Source organism: Ruditapes philippinarum, unplaced genomic scaffold, assembly GCF_026571515.1.
Source record: "Ruditapes philippinarum isolate M1 unplaced genomic scaffold, ASM2657151v2 ctg2987_1_1_1_1, whole genome shotgun sequence".
Lineage (NCBI taxonomy): Eukaryota > Metazoa > Mollusca > Bivalvia > Venerida > Veneridae > Ruditapes > Ruditapes philippinarum.
This window is the reverse complement of record NW_026867371.1, coordinates 2,407-27,838: the sequence shown is the minus strand read 5'-3', so window position 1 is coordinate 27,838 and position 25,432 is coordinate 2,407. Positions and strand designations below refer to the sequence as shown.

The following is a 25,432-nucleotide window of genomic DNA, read 5'->3' as shown; positions in this document are numbered from 1 at the left end:
TGTACGAGTGCATTATTAAATGTATAACGTCAGTCCTATGTTCATCAATTAAACTCTTTATTTAGCTAGTCATTGACAATTATAATATGTCTTTCTCCAATAGTTTATATAATTAAAATACATCTATATTTCAAAACATATCGTTATAATCTGCAAGATTGATTTGTTTAGATACAACTTCCGGAAATGACATACTTCTTGTTCACTCCAGGAGACGCTAAAGAAAGTGTGCTGTAAGATTATGATTCACGTGAAATGCACGCATAGTGCTGAAATGTTGTAAACAAATTACAACCACCCAAAATATTTTGAATCTGCTCACAGACAAACATCTCAAAAATCTCCAAAAAAAGGTTTCAGTTTTTTATAATCTTTTTTATCTTGGTAAGTTTGTAAATGATGTAAACAAATGTTAATTTTTCCTGTTGAATCTAACGCTGTTAATGTTTTAACTGCATTTAGGGGGGGAGCAATCTGACTTCGTTAACGATGATGATGATGATGATGGTGGTGGTGGTGATGATGATGATGATGATGTTGTTGTTGTTGTTGTTGTTGTTGTTGTTGATGATGATGATGATGATGATGATGATGATAATGAAAACTATTTTGCATATTGCAATATAATTATACAGGTTATTTAAATGTTTTGAAGTTTTACCTCTGAATACAATATTCACTCAAAAGCCTATTCTACGCTATTGTTGAAAGTGAATGCATTTATCCGCTTATTCAACCATGGACAGGACCTATTGAATGCCAGAAACTTCAAATACCCAAACAATGATTGATATCATAATACCAAAAATATACTGTCAGAATATGTATTAGCATGTTGTCATTTTTATATTTGAATTGAAATGACGGTAGGATCAGAATACTCATATTTTTTTGAGTCCACATTTTTATAGGGTATATCTTTCCAGATCGGAAGTTTTACCATCGCAACATGACAGATTTCAATCTTATCTCATAAAGTTTGTGTTTCTCATAACAAACGGTTGCTGAGTTAAGGAGAAATATTGCTTCTGACATAAACGACGTGTTAATACGTGTTCTTGCAGCCTATCTTCACACAGTATTTTGTTAAATTATGGAGAAGAGAGAGGTATACATGCCCATCCGAAGGTATTACTGCGCATTGGTCATGTTCTATTATTATTTCAGTTTTCAATTTTTACTTGATTAATATGATTATCCTGCATCGAATAGTACCCTCGTTTTAGAAGAAAATATTGAAGAATAAAATTACCTATTCAGATTGAAGCAACAAATCACAAAAAGCTGCTGTTTACAGTTAAAAAATAAAAAACAAAATTTCGCAATGCTCAGAGAAAGAATTTATCTCTTGAAAAATTAGTTCATGAATGTATTTTAATTAATGGAATTTTTCATTCAATGTGGCTTGTTTTGATAAATTGTGTGAGGCTTATGTTCATACTTTATTTTTGCTTTTTATTTTGACTATCTTACTATTATTTGCATTTTTGATTATTATCTAAATGTATATACATTGTACATGTACTATTGTATAAAGTTTTAATATGTGTATTAATCAAAAGGCTATTTTTTCTTCATGCGTTTCTCATTTTATTTTTCATATATATTTAATCGTATGAAACTAATTTGAAAAAAAACAACGTCTTAATTCAACCAAAGCAAACAAAAATTACAGTAATTCTTATTTTGCTGTCAGTTGTTAATCAAAGATTAAAATGCTAATTTCATTTTTGTGGCCATTGTAAGGCAATTAATCAACGCTGTCCTTTGACAAAATATAAAACAATACATGAGATAACAATAATTTATGTTATTACCACCAAATGTTCCTATCATGATTATCGTCTGCGAGTGATCGTCTGCGAACAGCTGTAAACAGCTGGTATAGAAAGGCGTGATGCGGTTCCTACCGCGGAAGGATATCTCTCTGAAACTAGATCCCAGAATTGCCGAAGAATTTTGACAGCTCCATGACTTCAAGCCGTAGTTTTCCAAAATTTCTTTAACAGATGAGTGTGAAAATAATTGTCGTATAGGATTGCCTTTCGTAGATTTATGAACTTAGATTTTAGTGAGAAAACCTAAATTACAGATTTTTCTGATTTTCTCATTTGTTTCTATAAGTCTTTTGGATTACTTAAGCAAATTTTGCACATTTCGTCTGCCGAATCTGATTTTCTCATCTATTCATCAAAATTACTTTATTTTGTGAATAATTATATCAATGGAAGAGCCAGTCACTGATTCGACATCGCTCACAAACATGAATCTGGATTCTGGTGCGACACAGACTTGTGCGACAAGTTCTTACAATTATGGAATGGGACGATTCTTTCAGAGACCGAGTGCTTTTGACTGTATGCAGGGAAGTTCGGGAGTTGGAATGGGGACGGCCCCTTATTCATACCCGGCTTACCCAAGCGACTGGGGACTTATGTCCCAACATTATTCACACGGATTTAATCTAAACAGACCACTTGGACTTAATAACATCGGTTCAAATTCTTCTGGATTTTTAAACAATTTAAACAATTTTTCTGTACAAAATAATGTTAATTCACGGGATTATAGTTCAGCTTTCTCAGGAATCGGTTCGTCGTCGTCGGCATTCTCTAGCACAGGACTTGGAGGACATGCTCCCGGCGGGGGCGCGATAGGAAATATGTGTGCTCCGGACAATTTCAGGGGACAATGTGGTACTCCAGAAAGTCAAAGTAATTCATCACACGGCAGCACATCTCCGTGTTTACCCAATATGGACCACGTCGAGAAACTCGACGGTAAAAGTAAAGGTAAACAATAAAAATCTGGCATTCAGCGATATGATTCTCTTTTAAGTTTTAAAAACTAACAAACAAGACACACAAACAAACACTCACTTTTTTAAAAAAAAATTTACATAAGACTGCACAGTCTTAGATAATTTTTAAGTACATCCTTAAATTCTTAACGTTAATTTTTTAAATTGAACGCTATTTTAGTAGATCAACAAAATCTTTCTTCTTCCGAATAAAAAAGAATGAAAAATGATTTATTTGATTTTATGTTCTTTTTTTTATCCAAATGATTGAACGTTATAGCGAAATGAGTGAAAAGAAAATCTTATCAAAACATAAACAAGGAATTTTTAACCACCACCTAATAAATTATTTTATGAATTGTTCAGTAACTGAGAAAAATATTGAAAGAAATAAATGCGTAAGGACTATGCCAGCCGTTCAATTATTATTATTATCATTATTATTATTATTATTATTATTATTATTATTATTATTATTATTATTATTATTATTATTATTTGTTATTATATAAGCTTAATATTTTAATGTGTTATCTACTGTCGAATATCACATAATATTAAATATTTCGGAAAATTTCATGTCAACATAATTTATTATGTGAAATAAGAAGATTTATTTATTCGACAAAAATTGTTTCCCTCATGCTTATAAGAACTTATACACCTATACATTTCTTGATTCCCATCTACACATTAATCATGCAAATTTCATTTGAATGACGTCGAATTAATCTAACAATTTTATTTTGTATGACGTATCAAGCTATCTTGCTTATTTAAAAAAATGAAGAAAAAAAAGATAAATAAAAGATAAGAACATGCAATTTTTTTACAGAAATTCGATTGACGTAGAGCATTACGTTACCACTAAAGATTTATTCACATATTGCGTTCAGCAAACACTATATCGTATTCAAAAGTGTTTATAAACAAACTGAACATGTGTTTTATTTCATTTTAATCCACATATTCATCACGTCCTCTCATTTTTTTTATTTACAGAAAAAATCACATGTGGTTATTTTTTTCTGACAACCATGCTTTTTAAAAAGTATTTAGGATTGCCAATAATGTAAGCAAAATATTAACAGTCCTTCCGACTTTCTTGGATTGTCTTGAGAAAAAAGAACATTATACCGCTTTGTATACAGTTATCATGCCATCTTTAGGTTTTACAACTAACATATTTTATTAATCCTTTTAAAAGAACGCTTTATAAAACTACCTTATTCATTGTACACTGTAGAAGAAAGCGGGAACAATGCCATATTTTTTTCCATTTAAATTAATACTATGCTCAACCTTGAGCGAACTATTTTAATCGAAAAAATTTGATTAAAAAACCTATTTCGAAATAAATCAAATGACACCATAAAACTATGCCCAATTGGGGTTCAACAAAATCTTGTATAGGACAAGAAAAGTTGGGTCTTTTCTTAAAAAAAGCTGGGTGTTTTTTAAACGACACTTAGGCATAGACCAAATCAAAGTGAGGACAGGCATTTTTAAAATCATGACATATCAAACTTGTGTGAAGTCAAAAGAAGACTGTGTAGCAAAAATCAATATTTTCTGATATCAAATTTGAGCAAAGTATATCTTTAAATCAAATGACATAAGTGTCAACATATATCAAATGACACAAGCATCGACAACTAAATGAAATAGTGAACACGAAAACATTTGAAAAGCAATATTACATTTGATGCTTTGTTATGTACATGCATAATAAAAAAAAACAAAGTTTATTTCGAAATTGCAAACATAAAACGTTAAAACGTGTCATGTTGGCCAGTTTTTATTTTTTATTTTAAAATGGTTAAAATAACTTTTGCATACCCCTATTTTACATTCTTTTTTACTTTTTTTCTGCATTTTTAAAATGAACGACAAAAAATTACTTGTATCTTTTTTTTTAAAAAATTTTTTTCGTTTGGGAAACTGCTTTTTAAAAAACCCCAAAATTTTCTTTATCTGACACTAACAGTTTTTTCTAAAATTAATAAAAATTTTTGTTTTCACTTTCTTATAAACATATAAACAATTATTTTGATTATAATTTTTCCAAATTTTTTAAAATTTAAATTTACAAAATGTCGAAACATTTTGGGGTTTTGGAAAATGGCACAGGGGTTAGAAATTTTAATTTTTTAAATTTGTTTACGAACTAGTATTAAATTTAGTTTGTAAAAACCCTTCCAAATTTTTTATTAAAAATTGAAAGGGTTTTTACTCGGTTTTGTTTGACAGTTCATCCGGCAATAGAAAAACAACAATTAAAACAAACTTTTCATGTAAAAATCTTTTAACAAGCAAGTTTTAATAAAGAAATTTTTTAGTTTTTTCTGTGTTTTTGTTTTTAAACCTTATGGTTTTTTAAATAAAAAGCTTTTTAAATGTCTTTTTAAAATATTTTTTTAAACCCCGAAAAAATATTCATTTACATAAAAATGAGAGTGGGAATAAAAAACAGTAGTTAATTTTAAAACAAGCCTTTGGACTTTTCTTTTAATTACTTTTTCAACCCCCAGCAATCTTCCAAAAAAAAGGAAAATTTTTGAAAAATTTTAAAACATGTAAACAACAATTTTTATAACAAAACATTATAAACTTTAAAAACAGGGAAATTTTCCCTTTTTGGGCACCAGGTGTTTTCATATTTTTTACAGTTTTAAAGAACAGTAAAAAACTAACTTTTAACATTTTTTAAAACGTTTTGTATGAAAAATATGATTTTAAAAGTTTCACGCGAGAGCAAATGTTTCTTATTTTAAGTCTTGGTCTGTTCATGTGAGGCAATACAAAACGTAATATCTAAAGCAATATTAAATCGATATACCAAAGCATTGTAACAACTATTTTGATAATGCAATTACCGTTCATTAAAATACAATGCAATGTGCTTTGTTCCTTCAGACGCCCGTAACAAGTAAAGAAACTGATAGCGAACAGCATGGATCCTGATCAGACTGCGCGGAGGCGCAGGCTGGTCTGGATCCATGCTGGTCACAAACGCATTACGTTGGTTTTGTCGTGGCGCGGCTCATTTTATTTGATTGTTTTTTTACGCCGATATTAATATTTTGGCCATATATCCGCGGGCTTTGAGTTTTGAAGAAAAATCAGAATGCTGCGGGTGATACCATTTTATTTAACATGTTTAAACATATTTTATTTTGGAGCTAGTGTTAAATATCAACAGAGAATTGTCCTTAAGAAAATGAAATAACAAATTTGATACTTAAATTATTAAATGCGTTATAAAAATTCCCATTCATGTACATTATAATATTACGTTATACTCCCAACAAAAAACTGCTTATTCCGCATAAAACGAAGGAGTCTTGTGAGAACTTTTGGTCAGTATAAATATATTACACATATACACGTGTGTTTTGCCGCACATATATCTACATATCATACTATTTTGTTCAGGAAAATTACTATTCTGTTTGGAATTTTAGATATCCAAATGAAAATGTACTATGAAATGTTTAGTACATATCAACAAAATATTATATATTCGATATTTGAAGATCGTTCATCACGATATTCTTGTAGTTTGTGGTATATCCTCTCCTTCTATTTGATCTTTTCTAGTTGGTAGGTTCCAGTATTCCTACTTGAGTACGTATAATGACCCTAAGGATATGTTGCCTGCCTTTAAGATTTGCCTATGACGTATTATCTGTGATATGCAGGCTCCATAACCTCTGATACCCTTTCAGAATGCCCTTTTCAATTTATTTTCTTGAGGACTTTACGCCGCTTTTCATGGAATGACACGGACGTGTTTCTTTAAAAGTTTCATGATAACCACCATATTAACATATCATTTTACCATTACAGTGTTTAAAAATGTTAAATACTACTTGAGGAGCGTGCTCGGGAGCGTGGACTATATCACTACAGTCTATGAACATAATCAATCCAACCGAACCTGCATCATTTTTTATTTTAATTTTAGTATTTTTAGTGTTTTATGCTCCGTAGTCAAAAAGAAGCTTAAATTACTTATAAAACTTATATATATATATGAAAGTGCGGATGTTGCCATAGATATTAAGTTTTCATAACAATATCTTCTGCCGTTCCTTTGACGTTCCCATTTTTCCGTCTTACTGACAAGTGTATTTATAGTAAAGCCAGCGACAAATCTTTTTTTCATCAATTGAAACCTAGTAAAGTCTGCTGACAATGAATATGAGAAAAATATTGCAATAAATCTTTTGTATCTATCAATATAAGCCAAGAAATTCAGCCAATTAGATGTCATCAAAATGCATAATAACAACAGAAATACTATAGTTTATGTAAACTTATGGTACAATAAGGACAACACATAAAAATAATACATGTCCTAATCTTTTTATCGTGGACATTTTGTTACAAATGTTTCAATACAAGATATGTAGCTTATAGTCACTTCTAGTTAAAAATTGATGAAAAGTTTTGTTTTGATAATAAACTTATTACAATTTCTATACAACTGTTGCTTGTAAACTTTTTGAAAAAACTTCCTAAATGTGTAAACAGATTTGGTCAGGTTTTTGTAAACTCACAGTATGCTGAAAGAGGTGTTTATCCTTATAGTTTTTCTTTTTCTCTTTGGTGTGAAAGCAAAGTTTTTAAATACTTAAATTCACTAAGTGCTAGCAAAGCTACAGGCTCAGATGGTATACCTTCCCGTTTTGTCAGAGATAGTCACCTATAATTGCAGGTCTTATAACCCTCATTGTCAACTTGTCTCTTATCCAAGGTGTAGTTCCTGATGATCTAAAGACTGCTAGAGTTGTCCCCCTTTTTAAAAAGAATGATAAACTTTCTATGTAGTCTCCAAGATACTTGAAAAGGTAGTTTATGACCAAGTTGAAACATATTTTAAAGAGAATAAGCTGTTGTATAAATTCCAATCTGGTTTTAGAAATTGTTTCTCCACTGATACTTGTCTCATTTACATGACAGACTACATTAGGCATGAAATTGATAAGGGTAATGTGGTAGGTATGGCTCTGTTAGACTTACAGAAAGCCTTTGACACTGTTGACCATTCCATTCTCTTAATGAAGCTTCAAGCGTCTGGTCTTGGTGATGACATCATAAGGTGGTTTAGGTCATATCTTTCTGAGAGACAACAGCTTGTTGATGTGTCAGGTAGTTGTTCTTCTACTATAAGTATAACATGTGGTGTTCCCCAGGGTTCAATCCTTGGGCCCCTCCTCTTTTTAATTTACGTCAATGACATGTCAGCGTTAGAGAAAAATAGACTATTGTTATATGCTGATGACTCTGGAATACTTGTTTCTGGAAAAAGTTTATCTGAGGTTGAAATTTCTGTATCTGAAGATTTGTCCTCAGTAAGTCAATGGTTAAGTAAAACTGAGTCCATTGTGTTTGGGTCTAAACAAAAACTCAGGTCACATTCCAAATTAAACATAAATTGTAACGGCCCTGCAATAGAAGCGTCCACATCCATCAAATATCTTGGGGTAACTATTGATCAGTACCTGTCCTTTGGTTCCATGGCAGGTTATTTAAGTTCCTTTACCGTAAGAAAGATTTCCTTACACAGCATACCAAAAAACTGCTTGTCAGTTCCTTAATTCAGTGCCACTTTGACTATGCCTGCTGTGTCTGGTATAATGGTTTAACTCAGGTCTTGAAAAATAAATTACAGACAACACGAAATAAAATGATGAGATTTGTTCTAAACCTTGATTCCAGAGTTCATATTGGCCCTTCCCATTTTAAATCCCTTAATTGGTTACCAGTTTGTTAAAGACGTTGAACAAATTATGTTATGTCATGTTTTTAAGGTTAAAAACCAAATGGCCACAGAGTACTTAAGTTATTGTTTTGTTTCTCATGAATCTATGCATTCTTATTGCACCAGACTGAGTAAAAAGGAGGGTATTGTCTTCCTAATGTTAAAGGTTCTAGGTCAAAGTCTTTTAGTTTTATTAGTGCTAAACTATGGAACAGTCTTCCAACTTGTAAAACTGAAATTAACAAATTTCATCGTTTTAAGGTAGCCATCAAAAGACACTTTTTAAGTATCATGTAAGTACATGTAGCATGTAATTTCTTGCAAGAAAATTTTATATGTTTTCATTTTTTTTATTGAATTATTTTTCGGCTCAGGTTTACTGTTTTATTTTATGAAATTTGTTTTAAATTTTTTATTAAGACTTTAAAAACTTTGTCTTATTTTGAATAGTGTAATCTATGGCATGTTCTTTCCTTACATACTCATAACTGTATGTTCATATTTTAGTTACTTTTAATACACCATGGTCCCTGTGATAATATATCGCAATTATCCTGTAAACTGTGATAATTTTTTAATGTAATCTTTTCTTAATATGCACATGATTATTTTTCTTAATGTGATACTGACTTTTAATGAATTACATTACTTTACATTTTAAATTGTGATAATCTTAAATGATATCCTTAATTAATGTGATTTTTCTCATAATAAGTGATTTTTTTTCTTTTATGAAATGCCTCTCTTTGTCATGCCACCAAATGCTAAGGACCACAATGGAAATAAGAGCTTGCTATTTTTTGTTGGGAACATGTCATGGTTTACATAATATAGTATTCATTTATTTATTGATCTATTTATTTATTTGTAATTGTTTTAATCTATATTGTGTTTGTTTATCATGTAACATGTTTACCTTTATGCCGAAATAAATCTATTTATCTTTCTATAGAAACGGTCTATCAAATGTTTTGATATACAGTACACTATCAAAGCAATACAGAAGTTATACCAATAGAAATCCCTATAACATCTTTTATAAATAAGTTTCGATTACGTTACTTTTTCCAAATTATTATAAGCGATTGTTTTACAATCAACAATTAACCAATCACTGCACGAGCATTTTTTGAAAAATGGCTGTTTTCATTGAAAAGTCTCTCGTTACAAGTTCAAATTGCTATAAAACTATAAAAACTGCTTCAATACTAACCAAACTTGGCGCAAATGTTGACAGGACCATTGCCTTTGTAACGACATGCTCAGTCTTAAATTTTCTGTTACCATGGCAACGAGGAGACATCTCTCTCAAAATTGCCAAAAATCACTATTTTGCGTTGGTTTTTTCCATTAAAACTGATTTCAAAGTGCTGCAACTTCTCAATGGATTGATACAGAGACAAAGGCTTTTCAGCGTTGGTTACACGTTACCTTATGATCGACCTGGGGTCATTTTTAGCCTCTCAAAAGTCCAAACCAAAATTTTCTTGGCGATGAGGGGGACTACCGCCCCCTTCAACCCCCCCCCACCCAAACAGAAGGGGGCATATCCCCCTTCTGGCAACCCCCTGATGTACCTTTTGGATAGGGGGCGGCGCCGGAAAGGTGGTCACTTTTATATACAACTTTTCTCAAACAAAAACAAGTGTTGGGGCCTAAATAAGGCATTTTTTCACCGTTTGAGACCACAAAAGGGGGGGGGGTGAAAAAGGCGTTAAAAGGCGTATATATCAGGAAATGGGTTAAGGGGAATATGAGTGAATATACATTTACAAAAATAATTAGATGTAGTTTACAGACAGGCAGGTTTAGAATTTATAGAAATATATATCAAATTATATCATCCTAGAATACCTTAATAAAAGCATAGCGTACAAAGATCTTACAAGAACGTTATAAAATGTTAACAAAATAAATATCAATACTTTATGCAAAATATAGGATTTAGTGGTTTTCATTTCTTCCTAAATTAATGTAAAGCAATTATTCGTTAATAAAGTCAACATCACATTTCTACAGTAATAACTGAACTCATATCTGTGTATTATACAAAACATCAAAAAAAAAATCATTTTGAGATTTGCGTTTTAAAACTTGATATAAGCAAAAAAGGACCAAAATGTGGAAGTTAGTAATGAGTTTTATACAAATCTTACATAGCTTTTTTAATTTTGTGCGGACTATTAATGTGAACTTCCGAAGGATCACACTTTTCCAGATATAGATCAACTTTGGTACTTAAAACGGAATGAGAATTATACACAGAAATAAATTGAAAATCGTATTTTTGTGCAAATCATAGCCCGAATTGAGTTAAAATGGTTTCCAATTTTTGGTCATTTTCATAATTAGAGTAGTTATTCTGGAAAAAACGATGTTAGCCCATGACTTAAGTTTAAATTTTAAAATTTGTTCTACACTTACATGAAATGGATCATTAAAAATTATTCATATCCCCGTACTTTTTAAAAGTATCAGTGGAGAAACTTTTATACAAACTATATGTAGACAATTCTCATCATGATATTGTTATTATTGTGATTTTATAAGTATCAACTTGATTTTAAATTTGGAACTGTCACCTGTTACTGTGAGAGATTTCAATAATAACATTTTTAATTTGACAACCAACATTGTATGTAACAGTCTGTCCAAACTAATCGGATGGGCAATGTGACCTGCCTATGTTTTGGAAACATAGGGAACATCATTAGATTTATAAGCAACATACATTTTATAATGCATATTTAGAAGAATCGACCTATCAGTAAACTCATAATACAATTTAAATTTACTACATTCGTTTATAAAATGACCCACTCCGTCGTTTCCCTGCATCATATTGAATGAAAAGAAATTTACGACGTGAGCGATTGTAACGATATTGCTTCTAGGTAAAAAGGCGTAAAAAGTAAACATATTTTTTGTTATTGTTGAACATTGCTTTATCTATTCTGATATAGATGGAAATAACAGAGAAAATGTCAATATTAACTTCTTTTTGTTTAGAAATGATGAATCTGAACAATAATCACGTCTGTGTAACTCTGCCCCAACCACCTGGCCAACTGAAGTATCGTTCATACCTCACATAAGCCACTTGCGGCTTTATTAAGACAATCACGCCCGCAATTAACGCTTCCTTTAAATCAATCAAGCAACGCCTACCGTATAATTGGTATCAAATTGAATCTGAATTTTACTGCCTTGCACCATTATTCCTCAGTAAAGTTTTCACCACCAGTTTTAATTGACATGCCGTATGAGTTACTGAGTTTTACTGAGTTTCATTCGTTTTTTCTGCAGCTTATTTTTCTGTTTGAAGTTTCCGGAAATGGCAGAAAAGCGGGATTTGGTTTCAAGCGCGCGTGGGGGACATCTGGCTGCCTACTGGGAGTCCATGTTGTTAGGAAGAAGTAATGTAGGAATATAAACATTAGATGAAGGGATGGGGTTGATATTTTTGGCAAAGGTCAAGCGTAAAATACATACGTCAATGACGGTGGTATGTTGATGATAGGGTTAAACTTGATGTATTTAAGACAGGGATCAGCATAAATAACCTCTACTTCATGAGTACAGAAAAACTCGAGGTGAACATGACATCGAATAAAGAACCAATATTTTAAATAATTGGCTTGCTATCCGCTGTTCTTTTTTATGTTGTATTTTTACTATACGGTAGTAATAACTTATTTGTTTTAAGGACCGCTATAACACATATATACGAATGTACAAAATCATGACCAAAAATGATTAAAACAAAGCAAAATATAATTTTGCTATATAAATTGAAAACTACGTGTTTTTCTTATACATATGGAAATTTTAATCATTTAATTCTGTCCTCATAAAATTTGAAATATATGACGTGAGTAAATTTGCAATTTTGCAAAGAAATACATGTACTTTGGAATAAAATGAGTTCATATTCGGTGAATTAGAGAGATTAAATTTTAAAACAATACATCTTTCTATCGACTTAAAACATTGTATAAATTAATTTAACTTTAATGAAAATAGTAATTCACTAGTATAAAAATGCTTTTGTTTGCCAAATAAATCAAATTGTTGATCTTTAGTTTAGTGTGTTCTCTTTGTTTTTAAAATACTTGGCTTCAACAGTGTGGTTGATATACAGATATATTTCTATCTTAAGAAAAACAAAGGTTACCTGATAAATTTGCACAAAAATGGCAAAAAGATAGGAAAAAAAGAATAAAGCTCTATTTTTAAAAAAAAATACATGTATTTCAAGTCTTAGATTTAAACCCTATTTTGATTTTTTTACAATTGAAATATTTTGTGATTAAGAGTTACATTCTACAAATAACTAGCAATAACTGGATATTGGTCTTGACCATAAGCCACACCGTTAAATGAAAGATTGTGTCATTTTTGTAACGTCTTAGAAGACGAATATCATTTTGTTGCGTTCTGTACAATGAGTTAAGACAAAATATGTACCACCAAAATAATGGACAAGACATATGATTAAAGAAAGCTTGAAACATTTATTTTATTATGCTTTTGTGAAGCGTAGCGTTTTGTTATAATTATAGAAATACTTAATATACTTTAGAATATATTCATGATTTGGTCTTGACATGATTAGATAGATATGCATCATAGACAAGACACACCAGAATGTGCCCCATAACCATTTAAGCATTTAGTATCGCATTTGCATTTTTCTTTATTTTTCGGACAAATCACTGGTAGCTATCAATTATTTTTCATGAATCCAGTTGGTTGACCTTTCGTTTAAGGTTCGTCATAGCGAAATAAGTTAGAATTAATTTACAATGCATGTGATGAAAAATATAGAAATGGAAATGAGTGACTTCAAATCACGAGGACAGACAGAAAATGGCAATTTTGTCAAAAGAACAAATGGCTATGGAAAATTGTTTCAGCTTGTAAATGGAATAAAAAGTTATGACACTGAAGTGCCATTTCATTGGTATATAGACAAAACATTGATTTAACTTAATTTTATTTGTTTTTATCGCTTATATTTATCTCCGAACAACAATGTAAATCAAGTTAGGGATACAAAATTAACATAACTTGGAGGGAGGCTAAAATTCAGATCATTTACTCTATAACATTTGTTTATTGTTACAATTAGATTTATTCTAGACCTTCAAAATAAATGATCAGATATATCGATATGAAATATGTAAACATATACAAATATTTTAGATGTAATAAATTGTGGAAAAGACAATACAGTTTGCTAAATGTCTGAAGACATGCAACACCGATATACGATACAATATTTCATAGGACAACACAAACTTGTAATAGGTTTTATTGAAAAGCAATGCTTGCTTTTTGGCATATAATCTTTTTATTTTTGTAAAAGATATAAATAGTTTAGATTATAAATACCAATGTTACACTTTATAGTTGTCTTTTTATTATTATTATTATTTGAGCAGTGTCATGACAAAACCAACATAGTGCGTTTGCGACCAGCATGGATCCAGACCAGCCTGCGCATCCGCGCAGTCTGATCAGGATCCATGCTGTTCGCTATCAGTTTCTCTACTTGTTATAGATTTTGGTAAGCGAACAGCATGGATCCTGATCAGACTGCGCGGATGCGCAGGCTGGTCTGGATCCATGCTGGTCGCAAACGCACTATGTTGGTTTTGTCGTGACGCAGCTCATTTTTTGTCATAGACAGATTGAGATAAGAGTAGTTAACACTACATCTGCTAGTGACGCTATATTTCACAATTTTTTTAAAGATATATCTTACCTACTCCAATGATAGGTATTCCTTTATTCTATGTGTTTTATTGCATCTCTGTGATGTCTGAGGTAATGAGTAAAAACACCAGCTTCATGATCCTACTTTTTACAGCCTATATACAATATTTAACAAAACACTGTATAATTAATGTAAATAATAATATTGGTGTATATCTACATAAAGCTATACGTATATTCTAATGTTTTGAGGAGCTGAGGCTATGAGAAACTGACAGCGAACAGCATGGATCCTGATCAGACTGCGCGGATGCGCAGGCTGGTCTGGATCCATGCTGGTCGCAAACGCACTTTGTTGGTTTTGTCGTGACGCGGCTCATATGTTTTTATGTTTCTGGTCAACTAAATACACATCACTTGCAATATCACCTGAAGAGTCTCTGTTCATAGTTCATAGGACAACACAAATTACATTATCCTTCCCCCGAATACACACCCATTGGCATTGGTAAATGCTATTTTGTATATTTACAATACATTTTTATTTTTTACTGGAGTTGACTAGAACTATTTTTACATGTACAGTTTCTATATTAAAATATATACTAAATTTCTACGTATTGTATTTCCCAAATCCCACAAAACTACAAATTAAAGCAATCCTTTTTATTTTCAAAGTTTACAGACTTTCGGAACTGACAGTATTTTTTTCTAAACGGAAACTTTCTCATCTCCTCTGAGAGGAACGACTCTGTTCACAGCTCTAATGAGCATTTCTATGGTGTATATAAACAAACGTGATATTATTTTGGCTGAACGTTTCTAAACAATGTAGGAGGATAAATGGAAAATCCAGATCCCGTCCGTCAACGTTGGCGCAGTGATACAGCTTGGGTTACACACGAGTGAAACATTAGCCGGATAATCTTACGCGAGAAGAAATGAAGCTATGCCAGTTATGAGAAATTATACGGAATTATTTATTAGTTTCAATATTTTGAGTTCTTTAAGTGCCCACCTTTGATCGCTAAAAAACGAAATTAAACATAATCTTCAGATAATTATTTACTGAATTATCTTTTTACTTTTTGTATATCAGAAATAAGAAAAATAAACATTGATGAAAAAATTACTGTACATATTTTTATTTCCAATGTTTCTTACACAATATTAACAAAAATATATACAAGTGTATAAGTAATGATTTTTTCCGATATCCAAGCAAAAGGAAAAAACTAGGTACTGTACAAACGAATTTAATTTTTTACATGCATGAAATAAAACATTTTTCATTACAGATTCGAGTGACCCATTTAAGTTGGACTTGTCAGTAAAACCCCGAAAGGAACGGACGGCGTTCACCAAACACCAGATCCGAGAATTAGAAAAAGAGTTTAACTTACATAATTACCTGACCCGACTTAGAAGATACGAAATAGCTGTGGCACTAGATCTCACAGAGAGACAGGTACATGTATATTCATTAACCTCTTACCTTGTCAGCCTTTGTAATGGGATTGTCTAGGTATGAATTTGGTACAATACATTGTTAGTTTACGGGGTGTTAAGCTTAATTCTGCTGTAGTTTTGTAGGTGGTTTACTCTGCATTGAATTTGGAACATTCCATTTGAATCAGAAATCAAGGAAGTGCAGGCTGGCCTTGCTCTTTATTATTGCCAAAGGTTAATTATTTACAGTTCCAGCAGGTTAAAGGTCAATATGAAAACACATACCGGCTAGCCAGCAGGCTCTACACTTTTGGCAATGAACTGTATTTATAATTATACGCTTGTCCAGAACTCTAATCGGTATATTTAAAAGTACACTCATTAGAATCAAGTTTGCTTTACACGAGATTTATACGTGTTTGTTAAAATGCTTAAATAGTTTCGCTATTTTATTATTGATCATTAAGATACCTGATAGGGATTCCTTATTAACGTTTCATAATAATGTAATCGTAAAAAAAGAGAATGAAAATTATATCAGATGTAAGAAGGCGCATATGTCGAAGGAATAGATTTGGAGTGAACACAAGAATACAATATACTAACAAAAACAGAATTGGAACTAAACAGAAAACTGCATGCAAGTCAATATACAAACATAGAGCTTTAATCTTCTGAACATTTAAGTCATAAAACAAATTTAAATGTTAATCAGAACATTTAGTTCCTGTGACTACAAGGTTCACTAGAAACAAATCGACTGCATCTTTTTTCATATTATCATTTTATTAACAAAACATTATTTGAATATACGAATAAGAAGATGTATACCTCCACTAAACAGCGGCTCTTTCACATTTTTATGATCTTTTAAATGAGAGCTTTCGTCATTTCCATTATAAAGTCATCGACCAAACTAAAGCTCGAATATGTAAAAGCAGTTTTTAAAAATATGATTTTTAAGAAATACCGGTATGCTTGTTGTTTTTTTCTTTAAAAATCGAAGAATGTCATGTCATGTCAAACATTTTCTAATCATTTTGGATGAAAAAGAAATTTTACCAAATATTAACTTTGTACTTTCCTTTACGTCGAGACACATCTTTGGTGTTTTTTACCTTAAAGTTAATGTCTGCCCGCTTTTTCGTGCATGGAACATGATTCGTATTTCCCCTTTGGCTCAACATAAAAAAATCATAGAGCTTGGTTAAAAATAAATGGTAAACATTGTGCTATGCAACACAACCATTCAATAACTGTCCATATTATAGAATTATACCGATTAATACTCATGGATAGACTAAAAAGAGAATCACCAAATCAATTGTGATAGATTCTTAAGTATTTACTACGTCGCTTTATATTGCAAAAGTATAAAAGTTTTCTTTCACTGATTATATGACTTTCAAGTGAAAATTTGCAAAAATAGTGTCTTCATTACTTGATTTGAGTTTAAGAACTTGTTCCCTGGATGGGCATTCTTTGTTTTATTTCTGCAAGTGTGGTGTGTCGTGTTTAATTGTTATGTTTTTGACAGCAACTTTGAAATAGTGTTGCATTGCTTTGATGAATTTTACTTCGTGCTCAGCGCAACACTTAAACATTTCACGAAAGCAAGTATTTATCAACTCATTTAATTCTGTCAATTTGATATTTATCTCCAGTAATCCATTGACAGTTATTGAATGGTTATGTAACTTGTGTTGGCTCGATCACATTTACGAGGGCTCTTTCAAATTGCCGATGACCCCAGCACATTGTCGATGGCTCGATCATATTTGAATAATTTAAAGTATTTTATTTATAACCAAGCTCTTTGAAGTTGAAACAAAGGTGGCACAATATTATTTGCACTATTAAGTGGATCAACATTAACTTTATGGTAGAAAAGTCACCCAAGAAAACACACTAGTTGATACGTGGTAAAAAATCTAGCAACGGCATTTTGAGGTATTTCGTTTTGAAAATGCATCCAAAATGACGAGAAAATGTTCTACGTGGAACAACATTCTTAAACAAGTCACTGTCACAAGTTACCTTTCTGAGCTTTGTTTTAGACGGAAATGTGAAATAGCCAGCGTTTAGTAGGAGGATGTAGTTTTAATAAAAACAACAAAACTTTACAAACACAGTTGAATATACAACATTTTGTTAGTTATAAAGGCAGGTTATTTGTACATATATAACACAGTGTAAACGTTTTTAAACGTATATGACCAGAGTCGTTTGACAAAAAACTGTTTTACAAGACCACAAAACCAGTCTAATTTGTTTAAATTAAATTTATTATACAGCACAATTCCTTTCGTTATTTTTGTTAATTTACAGTGGCCGTATATAAAAATCAAAGTGACAAATGAGCAATATAAACTATTATATATTTTTATACATACATATAAAGAATTCCAACAATTTGTTCTGTGCATCCATCATTTCATTACGTAACACAATATAACAGAAAATGTTTTTTTTTTTCATTTTCAGTTCATAATATTATACAAACATTTTTTATTCACATGAAATCTGGCAATTAAAGATATAATTTGAATTCCGGATATTAAGATTCACTTATAAATTATCATTAAAATAAATTCCGTCGAATCATTTACTTGGAACTATTTGTCACTAAAATATACTCATAAATAAAAATTGTCAATTTCAAGATATTGTTCTATTAATGCTTTTAATTAACAATAATTTCTTCTAAGATAATCAAGGGACAAAAAGAAACTTCATAATTTATTGTATTCACTAAATTTTCTATTGTTCAAGAGCATCATGGGATAATGAATGGACAGTGCGATGTTTAAACTTGAACAAGCACTTGAACAAGTTTATCATAAACATAATATTTAGGGATGATTTATTTTTTCTTAATTAAAAATAGTTACATTAAACGCAAATGCATGTTAATGTATATAGAAATTTAAGATATATAGAAAGTTTTGTTTCGTTTTTTTACGATATGATATAGATATAGTAATTGCCAGGAATTTGCTATTCAGGTCGCTTATCTATATATTTAATTCACATAGATTATAAATTCCAGAATTACTAACTAAGAAAGATGATGGTAGATGTTATAATAATGATGCAGGGAGACAGGCAAATTTTCTCTTTTTTTCGTTTTGAATTTTTAATTCATTATTCTGTAAATGTCCTCAAAATGAATACACTAGGCAGTCACTGGATTTATAAAGAATAAAATGGTGGTTTCCTAATACTTGACCCACGTAGGTCAGGTTAGAGCGTTAAGATTTCACAATTGGCATTACAGTGAACTCTAGAAACGGTAAAGAACATGTCAAATGAATGACTAAGACTTGTTTCAATCATACAATATCCACAATATCTGTTATTGCAACTTCCAGGGTGTGCTAAAGTCAGATGACTTGTTTTAAAACTACATAGTGATTCTGTCGGCGTCTAAATTTTGTTCAACATATATAGATGTATTTACATTTCAAACCCAAAATATATAGAATTCATACGGAAATGCTGAGACATTTCATGCATGTCATTTTGGCGTGATTTGAGAACATAAAATCATTTTATTATTTTGTCATTAATTTGCCTGAATATCCCTTTATTCGTGGCTAGTAATTTAAGTTTTTTGCTTGCTTTAAATGGGAAATCAAAGATAATTTTCTTACAAATATTGCAAACAAGAAAACTTTTAAAATGTTATGATAAATAAAATTGAAATGAATTTAGAAAAATGAATACTTCTAAAATATGTCTGTATATTTCTTTATCTGTTCACGTCAGGTAGACATTAAGTTAAACTTCACTATCTTTTTTATGACAGAATTTAATTTCTAAGCATATAAAAATTCTCTTGTTTTCTGACAATTTTATTTTAGTTTTTTGTCATTATTCATTTTGAGATCAAGAAACAAAAATCATATATTCTATTCGCCCAACATCTCTGTAACTTTACTTATTACACAAGAATAAGAAAGTAATATTCCTTCATTCTAAATTCATGAAGAGTAAAAGTTATCATTTAACATGTCTAAATAATAGAAACATAATAACATGAAAATACCATTATTATCATTATCACATATTGATTACATTCTTAGTACCGTATAATAATACTCGCATATGGATTGTTGAATTAAGTTTTAGCCGGTGCGGGAGAGGGGGGGGGGGGGGGTAAACGGTAGAATGCATTTATTACTGCCCTTCATGAAGGGCTCTATCTACCAGGTCGACACCATTTTCAATTTTATCATATTCGGTGACCAAAAAAATGTGATCTTGATTATTTTCAAATAACATAAACAGTTTGCCTTCGCAAAAAATATAAAATATTTAGCAAAGGAATACAACTAATTCTTGAGTGTTTTACAGTTAGTGTGAATATATTATTAACAAGCCCACTTGTTATCAAATTAGCGATTAAAAATAATTTTGATAACATGATACACATTTGAGCCGCGTCACGACAAAATCAACATAATGGGTTTGCGACCAGCATGGATCCAGACTAGCCTGCGCATCCGCGCAGTCTGATCAGGATCCATACTGTTCGTTTACCAACTTAATTACAAGTAGAGAAACTGATATCGAACAGCATGGATCCTGATCAGACTGCGCGGATCCATGCTGGTCGCAAACCCATTATGTTGGTTTTGTCGTGACGCGGCTCATTTGTTTCACATGAACTATATTTAGATAAATCATTTTTATTTACCGTTAGTTAATGGTATTTTATAAAGGATTTGTTCACAGTCAAATCGCTAATAATGTAAATAAGGATGTTTTGTGAGTAATATCGTGAATAAAAAAGTGCTATTTAAAATATATATTCTTAAATAATTGATATGACGAAATTTTACAAGACTTAGTCTACTGTACACGTCGCTTCCCTGTTAAACATTTTGGTCACAATATGCTCATATTGAATGATGCTATAATGGGCGTATAAACTTTACTGATTGAAATAAAATTTAAGCATATCATTACAAAAATTAAGAACTCATACAATATGGATCTGTCTTAATAATGCTATAATTTGTCCTGTGACGAATAAAATGTTGCAACGTTATCTAAACATTGTTTGCATCGCAAACTGAAATATATTTTGTTAGTGCAGACTAAAAGATTTGCTACAGCTTATTTTCGAATTTAGACAATGTGTCATATAAAGCAAACATTTTATTTTCCAATTTCTTAAACTTCGAGTATATACCAATGTTATTTGTGTTGAGATAATTGCAAAAATCTGGATAGGGATGATCCTTCGGAAGCAATAAAAACAACAGTTTCAGTTTCATTTATTGACAATCAGCAATACATTTGCCTTTGGCCATTTACATACAAAAAACTTATAGCAAAAATATTATATACATAAATAACATAGACAAATAATTATCAGAAAGACAGGTAAACTTTAACGGATATTTTGACGTTAACAATGCTTCTTTTATATATTTTGCTAGATTAAACATATATTTTTTTCTCATATTTGACATCAATGCATTAATTTATTTTATAGTTGGCCATGAACACTGGCCTAAATATTTTGATCTTATACCACTGTAACGTGAGCAACGCAAAACAAAATGATATTCTGACTCTACTGCATTTTGGTTACATAGTTTGCACAATCTATTACTTCTTTCAATATTATTATAATTATATTCCTAATTCTATATCTAAACTATGTGAGCATTATATTAAGCATGTCAATTGCTGCCTTAGCTTATCATTCAATATAATGTCCACGTATTTTTCAAAACAAAATTCAGTTTAAAAACAACAATATTAAATGGAAATTGCAGAGTCATTTTAAAGGAAAATGTTCATGAGGGATAATATAAGGGTACAATATCTCTCATCATCATTTCAATTCTTTATGAACAAAATTGACCATTTTGTAAAATTAATTTGACAGTGCTGAAACAACTTTGTCTCAATCGGATGTTTGGAGCTGAAAATCGCAATTTTTTACACAATGAAGCTTTCTCAAGCATTAATAAGTTTTCGTAAAATATTAATAGCAGTTTGTTAGTAGGCTACTTTATTTATACATGTATACTACATGTATTTCTTACGGAATTGGCCTTCATTGTCGATGTATATTTGAAACCCAACTCAGCGCCGTTTTCTCAATGTCAAGTCTAATAAAAACAAGATATATGCCGAATACGAATTGCTTTAAACAAAATAATCTGAACATATACTTTGGTCTTCGAGCATAAAGTATTTACAAAGATAGAATGCAAGCATGTCTCGAGAGATATGCATAATGGCCAGATATTAAAAAAATGGCCAAATATTTGAAATAATGGCCAAATATTTGAAATAATGGACAAGGTGTTGCACCATGACTGTATTTAGTCTTGCAATATAGATATACATGTATTTTAATATAAATGGTAATGGTAAAGAAAATAAATATGCATGTATTTTAGATGTCCTGGTGATTTACCTAGAGGGAAATATACAGGTCGACATAACTGAAATAATAATAAATCTGAAATAATAGATACATGATTTTTTTGATTTTTTTCTAAAGATTAAACACATTTAAGAACTGAATATAATCTTATCCGTTTGTCCTCTATACATTTTTGACAATAAGGCTTAACTGCAGGAAAAATGTGTTAAAATTTTTAACGCCAGCATTTTAAATTTCTGCTTCTTCTTTTTATTGTTCTTCTTTAAATCATTTCCAGGTTAAAGTTTGGTTTCAAAACCGGCGAATGAAGTGGAAACGAGTAAAGGGAACTAAACTAGCAAAAGACAAAGTTGATGGACATCTTAAACCTATAATGGCGCCAAATGTTTCTTCTACAGACTCTGATGATCATCATCAAAACATGATTTCAGAAACCGGAAACACGTGATAGTATGGCAAAGCTAACCGGAAACACATGATAGTGTCACAGACAAGGTCATTAATTGGATTATTGTGAAAACATATTAATAGGATGTAATCCTAAAATGCAATAAAAGATGGGCAGCGCTTGTTGTCCAGGAAACAACGTAATATTTCACGTGAAGCTTAACTCTACTTATATACAGAAAATCGCTTAAACGAGGGGATAGTGTTTCAAAATGCGATGAGGGATTACGTGGTTAGCAACTTTTGCAGTTTTAACTTTGATTTGAAAGATGAAGGGCAATTGATTTAAACAATATCAAAATATACTGTATATATTTGTTTTATTTTTTTAGGTAAGTATAAAACTGAAATATTGAAATATTTGATTGCATGAGAAACAATCTTTTATTTTGAATGTATGTCTTGTTATATATACGCATTTTTTATAAATGAAAAAAATGCTTGTCAATTTTGATAAGTTAACATGTACGCGATAGGAACTTAAAACTGCTGTTTTGTGCTCATAATGTCACAAAAACCTGCAAGAGTTGTTATGAAATATGAACGATGGACATGTTATAAAAGTAATACCTGTGTAATAGGCCTGGAAAATGTGTTATTCCAGAATCATTAATCATGATACCTGTCGCAATATGTCTGTTAAATAAATATTTCAGCAATAAACTATACCTCGTATACTGCTTTATTTAAAGTTTCAATCTGACAAACTGACGATATTTTTCTTGATATATCTTATATCATATATGAAAAAAATATCTTAAAGCATAATTATTAGTTTCTCGTAGGAAAGAAATGTGTAAAAATCTATCAACAGCTGGTGTTATAATGGCGCAAAAAATCTCGTTTAGTTCTCACTAATGTCGTCTGCTAAATTCATCAGCGGCAAATTCAAAGCGGGACTGTGATTGCTTTACCAGAAAATCACGGTGTTTGCAGTTAGGCATAGTAAAATGCTCCTAGATGATAGAAGGCCGTTGCTGGCATGTTACGCTGTTTTAAAACTGTAAATCAAAGCGAAATGAAAATAACACAATTTCCATGACAACTGGTGTGTTAAAGTCACGTGATCCTCAAATATCATCTTTGACGCAACCACATGTGGAAGAACTTTGATTTATCCGATGTTGTTTTTTCCGTAACATCTATTTAATATACCACATATAAATGTAACCAGTGTACGTTATTGCTAAAAACATTTATGCTTAATAATACAATCGAATCATTAAAATGTTTAAAAGATTTCATTTTTTTTTTTGGGGGGGGGGTGATATTAGAATAAATTCCATGTGCGTATCAAAATACCAATGTGTATGTCACTGGCTAATTTCCGAACAAGTATATTTATATAAAGAGTGATGCATTGGCGACAATAAAGTATTTGTCTTGTCCATACTTGAAATAGAATGTCCATACTGTATACACATGTTATTTAAACTACATCCAATTGAGGTAAAAAAAAATGTCAAAAGTGAATGCAAACTGAATCAATCATATACTTGCGTATATATAATGGCGATTTTGAAAATAAATTCTTAACAATATACATTTTGTTATTTATTATTCAGTTTACCTCAAACAAATATGTTTTTCCCGAATATTGTAACATAAAGTTATGGATAAAGAGTCTCGATTTCAAAGTCACACTCTAGGTCTTGATGAGCTGCTCTCTCTTACCAAATGCTAAAACAGTTACAATCTCTTTTTTGTTACTTATGACCTGTACAATATATCAAGAGGGAAGTTTAATGCACCATGGTACCTACATGTAGGAGATCGAATGTTGCTTTAATCTTTTACAGTCAAACTTTATTGATTAGATTAGATTTTTTCTATAAACGATATGTATACATCATATCAATCCCGGATATTATTATTTTTCACATAGTTTCGAATCTTTGGAAATATTGGTCTGAAAAATTTTAATATTCGTTGACAATTCCTAAGTAAGTATCGTTTTTCAGAAGGTGAACAATTTGGACCTAAACCACACGCTAGTGAGATATTCTGTAAATCATGAACAGACTCAATCAAACCTAGTCTGAAATTGTCGTTATAATATTGATGTTTTCCTTTCTTCAGAGGGATAATACAATTCCAATAAAGCATAGAGTCTACTTTTGAAAAAGATATGTAATTTGATAAAAGGCATCACATTAGAGATGAACTCAAATCACAGTGAAACTGTTTAAAATAATCGAAGTAAAGCTTAGTTAGTGGCAGAATTCCTATCATGAATAAAATAGTAAAAAGAGAAGAGGAAAGAAGAAGAAAATAGTTAATTATTAATTTTATTAATATTATACATAAACAATATGACATTACATAGAATGAAAACAAATACAAATTTTATCATGATCACATGACAAACAGCAAGAAATACGAGGCATATTAAAAAAAAAGGTTCTTGCACTGAAGCTTTATCTTCACATCACAGAAAGATATTTTTTAAAATGCGCAACAGGAAAGATTTTAAATGCTACGGCAATTCGTACCATTTGAAGTAGAACATTTTAGACAGGACCTAGTTCGGGACCTTATACAAATGTTTATGATACATAAGTCTATAATTATAAATAAAATGTGTTTGAAACTGCAGACTGTAAATAAAACAAGAAGTATCTTTAAAAAAGATACTCGGTCTAAGTAAAATTGGTTAATACGCAAAATTATGTTATTTCTAAGTTTTCAATACAAAAAGAAATGTAAGCAACGCTTGCATAACAATGACATGATAATTATTTCTTGTAGCTGAGAAAGTATCCATTTTTTATACAAGGAAATTAAATTATTGATTTTTCAAAGTAGAACAACTTCTATTTAAGGTGTCCTTTTAACTTGTTTT

General features: G+C 30.7%; 1 protein-coding gene across 1 annotated transcript; it reads left to right on the top strand.

Annotated features, from left to right (window-relative positions):
• The first annotated feature begins 1,909 nt into the window (after positions 1–1,909).
• LOC132735842 (homeobox protein Hox-B7-A-like) lies at positions 1,910–23,825 on the top strand. Its single transcript, XM_060722859.1, has 3 exons — positions 1,910–2,792; positions 15,584–15,753; positions 22,421–23,825. Exons 1-3 carry the CDS (start codon positions 2,225–2,227, stop codon positions 22,589–22,591), a joined length of 909 nt encoding a protein of 302 aa, XP_060578842.1. The 5' UTR covers positions 1,910–2,224; the 3' UTR covers positions 22,592–23,825.
• Positions 23,826–25,432: the final 1,607 nt, after the last annotated feature.